Source organism: Cibotium barometz, chromosome 22 (genome assembly GCF_041138505.1).
Source record: "Cibotium barometz isolate CiBa-2024 chromosome 22, ASM4113850v1, whole genome shotgun sequence".
NCBI lineage: Eukaryota > Viridiplantae > Streptophyta > Polypodiopsida > Cyatheales > Cibotiaceae > Cibotium > Cibotium barometz.
The window spans coordinates 8,590,818-8,601,792 of NC_141067.1; the positions used below are offsets into that span (position 1 = coordinate 8,590,818).

At 38.5% G+C, this 10,975-nt stretch overlaps 1 protein-coding gene across 1 annotated transcript; it reads right to left on the reverse strand.

Annotated features, from left to right (window-relative positions):
• Window positions 1-7,446: 7,446 nt before the first annotated feature.
• Window positions 7,447-10,265, reverse strand: LOC147626233 (ras-related protein RABA1f-like). Its single transcript, XM_086816375.1, has 2 exons — window positions 9,808-10,265; window positions 7,447-8,271 (listed from the first exon to the last, which is right to left on the reverse strand). The coding sequence occupies exons 1-2, from the start codon at window positions 10,023-10,025 to the stop codon at window positions 7,842-7,844; spliced, it is 648 nt and encodes a 215-aa protein (XP_086672501.1). The 5' UTR covers window positions 10,026-10,265; the 3' UTR covers window positions 7,447-7,841.
• Between the last annotated feature and the right edge of the window lie 710 nt (window positions 10,266-10,975).

A 10,975-nucleotide genomic window follows, 5' to 3' on the forward strand; every position in this document is an offset into this window, starting at 1 on the left:
GGGGTCTTCTCTTTGCTTGATGAAGACTCCACGTAGTTGGCTTCTTGGTTCTTCAATCTGCATTCCTCTTCTTTGTGCCTAAGTTTGTTGTAGTGTCAAGAGACTGCACTCGCTTTTGAAGTGTCATTTCCTTCCATAGTGTGGTAACATTCTTTTGTGCCCTTTTTGGTGTAGAGTGCTTGTTCCCTTGTCATTCCTTGTGTTCCATTATTTAGCTGCTTCTCTTCTTCAAAGTAGGGATTAAATACAACCCTCAAAAGTTGGTTTAGATAAATTCTTTTAGAGCAGTCAGTAGTGCACTATATTCCTCATGCATGCTTTTTAGAAGTATGGTAACTGCATCCTTTTCACCTATCTTTGCATCAATGCCATCTAACTGGGTCATGATTCTTTTCATTTTGCTTATTGATTTTGCTAGCGACTCATGAAATTTCATCTCTAAGTCATAAATTCTATTTTCAAATGGATTTCTTAATTCTTGGCCTTGGAACCAAATACTAAATTTAACTCATCACATGCTTATTTTTTCGTGATTTTGGAATCAATGTGATGAATAAGGTTGGTGCGCAAGTGCAATCCAATTAATGATAGTGCTTGTTCATCTTTTTCATTCCAATTCTCAGTTGGATTAGCGGGTGCACTCTTTAATTGATTTCCATAGCTTCTTGTGCATGAGAAGATACTTCATTTGTGTGGCCCAAATGTGAAACCCTTCTCCAAAGAACTTCTCAACATTTGTGGTAGAGCTTAATGCCATTGCAAAGGTCTTACTCTCGACAATGTCTAATTGCTTACAAATTGGCAGTCAAAATGTGCTTAATTGCTTCCCATCAATATCAAATGATGTGATTTGATGCTCAAACAAGGTTAATGTGACCAAAGGAATCCAATTTTAACCTTCGATTAGACCAATTTCTACTAATGATCCTTTAATAACAGTGTTTAAGGCTAAAAATAGTGATCAAAGCACCAGAATTTATAGGATTCAATTGAGAAATTTGAAGAAGTTTTTTATAGTGATTTTTTTACACAAGTGTTGCCCTTGAGAAGGAGAAAAGGTATGAGCAAGATCTTCAACTCAAAATGGGCCAAAAATCATGGATTTTTGCTAGAATGGTTCTGCTACTATTGTGCTCAATCCAATGGATGAATCGGGCTAAGATTTGGTTTATAGAGACCTTGTACCAATGCTAAGCTATCCCTAAAAGTTCTTGACCTAATTCAAAGTAGGGACAACGAATGAAGCAAATAACCAATCGACAAAAATCAACAAAAATCGGGCAGCACGATGTGAATTTGATGAAACCCTGTGGTGAAGTAAGCCGCCTAGGTGTGGGAGAGATCCTCCTAAAGTTTGAGAGCCAACGGTGGCTTGTGCAATGAGAATTGAGCTTGACAAGTTTGAGCCACAAAGCGGATGAGAGGATAAGATTAGGATTAGTTCCTTAATGATATAATTAGTGAAAATGATGCTAGAGAGGTACTCACGAAGAGAGGGAAGGCTTTGATACCATGATGAAATTTATGGTACCCTAATCAATGACTATGGAAGCTTTCTAATCCTAATTACATTAATTAACTTAATCTAATCCTATGGAGGATGAAGCCTAATTACAAACATAATAATGAGCTAATTGAACTAATCAAGCTTGACTCAAGTTCAATTAGGTTACAAGATGGAAACTTGTACTCATAGAAAGACTTGACAGAAGCTTGTGTTCATTGCTTGAAAATGAGCCCTATATGAGGGAGGTACACCTCTTACAAATGTGCTCATGTGGGATAATCTCCAAGTGTGATGTGGCTGCATGCTCCTGATCCTAGTCCTCTACTCATGCCTTGCCCTTACCTTCTGCTCAATGGCACCACAAATCTCAACAGCCCCCCTAACCTCTCTTGATCTACATAAGCTCAAGAGAGAGTTACAACAGAGTAGAGAGAACACTAGCTATATTATGATGGGAAGAAGCATTTACATTATGAGAGATTGGCCTACGTACTTAGTAAGCCTTTTCTCACTAGTTGATTTGTGCCAAATTTTTAATATAGATTTTTCCATGTTATTTGTGTAATTAGTCAAATAGTGAATTCAATTTGCTAGTTTTATACAAAAGGACCTTTCATGCAAAAGCCTAATTTTGTGCTATAAAAAGGGGCTTTTATTCAAAATGAGAGAGAGAGAGAGAGAGAGAGGTGCATACTCTCAATCGCCTCTTTTTGTGTGTTGAATGTGGCTTCATAGACATAGAAAAGTGCATAATAAGAAGTGGTGGCCACGTGAGCATATAAGTGGGCCAATGACCATTTGGCCCCATGTTGGCCACTCAGATAGGTGGATTGATAATTAAGTGGACAATAAAGGAGATTTAAGACATTCTAGATGAAGCAAGAAAACTCCAATGCTTTAAATGGCCACTTGGAATATTAGGTGGATGATGATTGAGTCGACAATAAAGGAGTTTTAAGAGATTCTGGATGAAGTAGGAAAACTCCAAAGCCTTAAATGACATATATTCTTCTATATTATTAATGGCCTGATAGAAATTGTTTGTATAAATGAACACATTGCATTTGGCTTATCTACAGTCCACAATCATTCTCTCTAAAGAAATAAAGTAAATACTATCTCGTTATCGGGATAGGGGGCCCTTCAGTGGGTAATTCGGGACCCAATTTGGGGTACAGTTCTCATATCTCTCTCTCATCTCTCTTTAAAGTTTGAAGTATTAAAGTGGATTGCTAAACTCACGAAACTCAGGATACAGAAGACGGTGTGAGCATTTGTGTGACAGGATCTTCCAATACAAAGACTTCCGCTGCATATCACATTGGTATCAGATTCAGATTGTCCACACACACTGTATCCTAGCGTGGAGGCATCCTTGGGGATGGTTAGATTGTGTTCCGGCACGACCACCGACTTCAGCATCATGTCTACAGAATCTTCTGAATAATAGCCCTCAAAGATGTATGTATTTTTCTAGAAAAACTAATCCTCTAAGATAATACACATGATGTTTATCAACGCTTATGTAGACAACTATTCTATCCATCCATTGCAGTGGTACAACCAAAGATAGGTGTAGAGTCAATCACAATGGGATTTAAACTGATTTTTATAGAATGTTTGATTAGATACTCCATGTGCATTTTATTCAGAAAAGTAAAGGCAGCCTTAGTAGTACTACTCATCACATCAATGTGGCCTTAGTAGTACTACTCATTTTATTAAGAAAAGTAAAGGCAACCTTAGTAGTACTACGCATCAATGACTTAGAAGTACTACTCATCATCAATGCATCTTGAAATATTAGATTGCAAATTATATTAAAAGGAATGCCACATGCCACAAAAGGTTGATAATTCAGTACATATTGTTTCTCAAACGTTGCATTTAATTACCCTTGTTCACTATAATGCTTCTTTGTTGTAGAATTGATCTATTTATCAACATGCACAATGTTTGACATGGCTTGATATTGACAATGCTTCTTTGTTGTAGAATTGATCTATTTATCAACATGCACAATGTTTGACATGTTTTGAACCCTTGACACATTATTTGGTGTACTTGCATTCAAGTCATCTATTTGACTTGTTATATGCACATGAAATTGACAATCTTCTCTTTGATTTTGATTTCATACCTTATTGAGCCAAATATTTTTTTAGTGACATGCAAGTCTACAGGAGGCAAGCTACAACGATCTACAAGTGTAACTCTACTGTAAAAATTCTCTTTAATCCTTGTCGAGCCAAATATTCTTTTAGTGGCATCCAAGTCTAGAGGAGGCATATTACAATGATCTACATTTGTACCTATACTATAAAAATTCTCTTTAACCCTTGTTGTTCCCAACTATAAACTTGTGTCCACAACTTTTACATTGATGTTCTTTTCCATGCCTTAACTCTTTAACGCAATCCCATTTTAGCCCTCCTGTAAAATCTTATATATTCAAGATACAACTAATAATCAGGAGATATGGCACCATAATTCTACAATCAAGGTAAACTAATCAGGAGATATGGCATAAGTGGGGAGAAGCTTTGGAGAAGTGGGAAGATATTCTCCACAAATCTAGAAGATGTGGAGAGGAAAAAATCCAAGACACAAGAGGTAGTCCAAAAGAAATGGTTTCCCATTGGTTAGTTTTGGATAGGCTTATATGCAAATCTATCTTAGTGTACATCATACAACTCAACTATACATGTACACAATTGTAGATTTTGACTTTACAATTGTAAGTTTGCACATGGGTGGACAACACCATCACATTGTACCTGTCTCAGAATTCTCTCTATTCTCTATCTATTGCACTTTGTTTTGCTATCTAACTTTTCATTGTGCTATATTCTTATGTATGGTGACTTTGGTAAATTAGGGTTACGGTTAGGTGGGAGGTAGCCCTAACCCTATCTTTTTGAATAAGAAGTCACTTTGGAATAGAATGAACATTGCACCTGTTTGGCCTCCACTGTTGGCTCTTCACCATTAGTATTGATTAAGCTCTTATCTTTTGTTTAATCTTGATTAGCAACGTATACTTATGTTCCTATGTGGGTAAACTTATGTCCAGCCGATACGAAAACAGGTGGCGGGTATCGTAATGCATCAGAACATGTATTAGTATTTTTACATGGATTAGTACTTGAATTAGGGAAAATTTTAAAAGTATATACCTTTGTTAGAGGAGGATTAGGGAGAGTATCATGTAAGGCTTTCTATATACTTGCGTATAAGACTAGAACTAGTGGCCCATGGACCTTTTTTAAGTTTTGTCCGGCCTAGTGTGAAAACTAATCATTTGTATAAGTCAATTTTGACATTAAGCAATACACATTCATTTCCTTGCATTGGAATACTTATGAGCTCTCCCTCTTCTCCAATCTCTTTTCTTATGGATCTACGCATGCTTGATGGTTTGCTTTCTTAGATAGGATTAAATGTAGCCTTCTCCTTACTGCTCCTTGCTCAAGCTTCTTCCCTACCACCTCTTACAAGAGACAACTGCTGTGAAGGTTATTCTCTTCTTGCCTCCATCTAGATAACTTCCTTCACCATGGAAGCATTCCGAAGTGAGGAAGGGCTAGCACACCCTGGAAAAATGAAGATGTGAGGACGTGATGGGTGGGGACCTAGCACACCCACATCAGGAAGTTGCTTTTGTTACTAAGGCAAGACTAAATGACACTTGTTTTGGAAAAAGCTAAGGTAAAAGATAGTATTAGGGCTATCTTGAACACACTCCTACAATCAAGATTAATCTCTTGGAAAAATGAAGATGTGAGGACGTGATGGGTGGGGACCACACACTCCTACAATCAAGATTAATCTCTTGGACTTTAAGATTACCAACTTGCTCTAATATTGCTAGCACACACACATCAAAAAGTTTCATCTGTAGCTCTAAGGCAAGACCAAGTGACTTGTTTTGGCAAAGGCTAAGGTAAAAGATAGTATTAGGGCTACCTTGGACACACTCCTACAATCATTTCTCTAAGACAAGACCAAACGACACTTGTTTTGACAAATGCTAAGGCAAGCTATTATCTTGAACACAATCCTACAATCAAGGTAAACTCCAAAACTTCAAGATTATTGGATGTCATTAAGTATCTCAAGATAGAGGAATTTCGAGATTACGTGTTGCCAAATCAAAGAAATTGTGATCTCGAATCCCTATCATGACTCCAAAAAAACTAGTGTTAGAAATTGATAATGACCTGAATTTTTGTAGTCTTCCTACTCTGTCCTAGAAAGGCCTAGCAAGGAATTTTGCCTTGTAATGTGTTTTTCTTGGCTCGTGAAAGATTTTGAAGTTAAACTCATCTATATACTTGGCAAAGGCATTTGTGAAGATGATGGAAAACTGGAAGGCATACTAGCAGATACATCCATGGACAATGTGGTTTGCATACTTTCTATTAGTGGCTGGGCACACGTAAAGGTATAGGCATGGCACTTGTGACTACACTCACATATGTAGACATACCTGCACTTAGCATCATATATGTGTCCTTTTGTCTTGATCTGTACTTTGGTTACTTATGGTGCTCATGATCAAGTGAGCTTTTCTAGCCATGTTTGTGGCAGCTATTGTCACATCCAATCCTCATTCTTGCATCTCGGTCAAAGTGGAGATGGCATGTCATCAAAACATCCTCTTCAACATACTCTTCTTCTTATCCTTGGGCTGTCTCACTTCATGGCACAGTTTGTTTTGGTTGCCATGGCATCTTCTTCGTTCTTTGATTTTTTACCTTCTCTTTCTCTATTTGTGCAAGTATATCTCATGTGCTAGCAATAAGAGCAGTTGGCTCTTGAAGTGCTCTCTCTTCTATATCTATATTCCAAGGAATTATAATGATGGTTCTTGTAGAAATGAAATTCCACTCATATGGATTATTAGCTTTTTAAGCAAATATGGGTTGACAACCTTACTTAGATGGGCGTGGAGGTAGTTGTTTATCTCCTTGTGGATGTAAAGGCCTAGTCATCATGTTGCTCCAAGTACACCTCCAAGCTTTTACTAGCAACAAGGTCCTTGATGTTCTCTTACATACAAGTCATTGGTTTTGTACTTCTTTTCCTTCAGCATATCAGCAAAAGGGAGATCTTTCTTCTTGACCTTGTGTGTTCTAGTTGGTTGGGGCAGTTGCATAGCTTCCGCATGTCGTTTTTTCCCTAAACATGGCCTTTATCTTAGTGCCATTTGGGGGGGGTGACTGCACCAGTCTTGGTGCCTAGGTCATAGTTCTTCAAAAAAAAAACACAACTATGGAAGCTGTTTGGCATACCCTCTTCCCAGTGTTCTGCCAACTATTATTGGTTTCTACTCTCCTTGCTTGTTGCTATTCAATAACAAGCTCCATGAGCCTAGTACAAAAACACAATTAAAACCTCAAGGATTTAAGACAGGCATGTCAAAATCCAGTTCTTATGTCAAACAATTGAGAATGGTGATATTTTCATCCTTTTTCTATATGTCAACGATATTATCATCATAGGAAACAATCATGTGATTATTTACCAAGTCAAGATTGACATGAAAGATCATAGTTTGATGTGAAATTGTTTAAATATTTGGAAGTCTAAGGGATAAAAGGAAAAGCCTTCATAACCTAAGACAAATATGCTAATGATATTCTAAAAAAGTTTAGGAATGGAAGGATAAAATCCCATCTCAACTTTTGGGTCGTTTAAACCTCAAAATTTATGCCACATTATATAGTGAGCTTGATTTAACTTACTACAAGAGGACCCGGTATAACTTAGTAAGTATTGTACCCTAATTTATGGACTAGCCCACGGAGTCATTGGAAGGCCACTTCACAAACAGTTTGGTATATCAAAGTAACTTTGAATCACAATATCAGATACGTAACGATTGGGCAAGTGTGGACCCCAATACTGCTAAAGGATTAAGCACGCAACTAGCCACATCAAGAGCTGAGCAAGAATTATACTGCAGAAAAAGGCCAAATACAATGTGTATAGAGTACTGAAGAAAGCTAAAGCTCATCAGCTTTTGTTGCAAAGGATCCAGCCACTCGCCCGAACAAAAATTACCTTAAGAGTTCCTCAAAACCAATTAGACTTCACTAGTATCACTGCATACTCCTGATCCTTCCATTAACCTAGTAGCATGAATATTGAAATCCCAACCCCCACCCCAGATTACAAACATACCCACAACCAAAATGGGATCAACAGTTTTCTTTAAAAAATCTGTCACAACTCAGAGTTTGCATATCAAACTTTCAAAAAAAATCAACCTACAATATTGGTAGACCCTCAAACCATAAGCTGTGTGCGCACTCAACTTCCTGAAACACCTCTAGGCGGAACAGCAGCCAACCTTCTTAGCAGGAGTATCATTATTGCCCACACTTATTGTTTCACGTTGGCTTGGCAATGCTGCAGGATCCTCCCCAACATCAAGAGCTTTTTTGCTCACAACCCTGTAGATTTGAGTGAGTATTTGCTTGAATGCATTCTCAACATTTGTTGATTCCAAGGCAGATGTCTCCATGAAGTACAAGCCCTCTCTTTCTGAAAATGACTGCCCATCCTCTGTTGATACAGCTCTCAGGTGCCTAAGGTCTGACTTGTTTCCTACAAGCATGACCACAATGTTCGAGTCTGTGTGATCCTTGAGTTCTTTCAGCCATCTCTCCACATTTTCAAAGGTAACATGTCTAGTAATGTCATATACTAGCAATGCTCCCACTGCACCCCGGTAGTAAGCACTAGTGATAGCCCTATATCTGCATTTCAATGAAAATTCATGATTAAAACAATAGAATAACAGGTAAAACCACACACTGTAGAGATAAAAGGTGAGAAAATTATCACTATGGTTAAAATATCTCTCGTCATACAGTAGAAAACCCAACTAGCAGGCATGGAGAAATGAAATGGTCCATGAGGAGGCATGATGCAGGCCTTTTTGGGCACAATTAGCCAAGCAAGTTTGGTCTAGACATTTGACTGCATTTCTCCATGCAATGAGAGAAAAGGGTGACCTAAAGGGGCCTCTGGGTATCTTCATAGTCATCTTTAAAGCAAACATCTGTTGACATCGGTTTATATTATTTTCTGTGGAATTCAGAACGTTGTTTGCAGTACTTTGGGCCGGCAGCTAAGCCACATTATACATAGGTGCCCACTGTAAAAATCTATGTTCCAATATTACATTTTCACATGCAAATCATCAAGCTCAGTTTCTCTCTCTAGACGAAGATGGCTTGCACTATCAGGCAAAAAGAATCTCAAAACCTAAAAGTCCAGCTCCAGACTCACTGCAACTTCAGCAACATTAGGATATGTGTTTCCCAGTGCAATCTTTGACTTCAAGCTTCAAACTATCAGCTTCATGCACCAAGCCCTACCATCTTTAATCCACAAGAGCAGGTGCAGGTTTACACATGCAAAAAACCTACTCGGACACAATTTTATATTACAATTTGTAGCCAAACGCAATCTCGTGAGCATGTCCATGACTTATTATGAGGGCAATTACATAGCCCTTAACATGTCCTTAAGTCATTGGTTCTGTGAAAAAGTGTAGACAACCAAGAGGGTGGGTAGACTTCTGAAGACTAGAAAATAATGTAATGGTCCCCAGAAAGGCTATTTCAAAACGTGAGCTAAACAACGGGCTGTTGTGAAATATGAATAAAACCAAATTTCTCCCTTATGTGCGTCAAGGCCCATGCAAAATAGGCATTCAAAAGCAAAGCCCTTGCCAGAAACTGAGACAGAGGACCTGCTGTAATCTGGGGCAAGACCCAATCCTAACAGCGAAGGGGGTGCAGTTCTCAATCAAGGCACACCCTGACCCTAAAATCATTAGCTCATAATATAATGCAAAAAGCAATGACCTGCTGTAATATAGGGCGAACCATAAACCTGAAAACATTAAAAAAGCTTCATAGTGCTTCCACGTTCAAGCTGTCTTGCCGCTGATTTGAGGATCGACCAGTGCGAATTCGCATCGTCAATTCAAGAAGAGGTGCACGCAAAACATGTTCTAAAAAACGGCCACATTTTATTGTTGTTAAAAACCGCAGAAACCTGCCGATCAACACCTATCCCTAAAAGCATAATCAAAGCAAAACTAGTCCTACCTCTAAAAGAAAAGCAGCACAGACCCAACCCTAAAAGCATCATAAAAGCAACACAGGCAAGAAAAAGACACCTTACATTGGAAGCATCGACAAGGCCAGGTATCCTAAAAGCAAGACCTGGAAGCATGCCCTTACAGCGGAGAGCATCAACTAGCTAACCCGAAAGCAACCAACCTTTCTTGGCCGGCAGTATCCCAAATCTGGGCCTTGATCATTTTGCCGTCGACATTTATGCTGCGAGTGGCGAACTCGACGCCGATGGTGGACTTGGACTCGAGGCTGAACTCGTTGCGCGTGAATCTGGAGAGCAGGTTGGACTTCCCGACGCCGGAATCGCCGATCAGAACCACCTTGAAAAGATAATCATAGTCATCATCAGATCTGTAGGCCATGGCGACAATTCCTGCTCAGATCTGAGAGAAAAGCAGGCGTTTCACAGTCTACAGAAGCTCGGCAAGATGCAACCTAGCCTCTGGCTACGGCGAAAGCTAGGGTTTTCTGCGCATCCAACCCCTTCTCTCTGGGAGAAAGAAAGCTGCGAGTTGGGTTTTTTTTTTTTTAATGGATAGGAGAGGGGAGACACGGACTTGAAATGTCCTCTATATTGGAGTTAGCTTGTGTGAGCATCATATATAAAGGCCTAAGACATTTTGATTCTATATAACCCTTAGAAAGATATTAAACACTTATTTGTAAGCTATTACACTTTCATTAATTCTAAGAAGGATTTGTGACATAAGTGAAGCCATTGATTTTGGTCATATATCAACTTCACTCTTGCATTTTAGGCTTGGGCAGTTAAGACTACGCTACGTAATGAGTATACCTTTGATTACGACTAAGAAGGCACAACATGGCAATAACCATTACTTTGGTCAGATGTTGGACTTTTGATTAAGTCTAAGAGAGAGTTTTGACATAAGTAAAGTTATTAATTCGGGCAGCATACTTGAATAAGCTTTTCATAGTTAGATTTTCCATTTTGATCAAGTCTAAGGAGAGGAAAGCCATTGATTTGGTAAGGTATTCTGTTATGTGAGTAAGCCTAAAAGGGAGTTGTGAAGTGAAAAAAGTCTTTCATTTAGTTAGGTATTTAAATCTGATCAGGCCTAGGGAGATGATGTTAGATGAGGAAAGCCATTGATGTGCATAGCTATCTAACTATGATTGAAACTATCAAAAAGTTGTGTTGCCACATGAGAAAAGGCATTAGTTTTTTGGCTAGTTTGTAAGCTAACATTGGGAGTTGCCACATGAGAGAAGACATTCATTTTTTGGCTAGTTTGTAAGCACAACTATATGAAGTATTATGGATCATGTATTGGAAGTAGTACAAAACAAT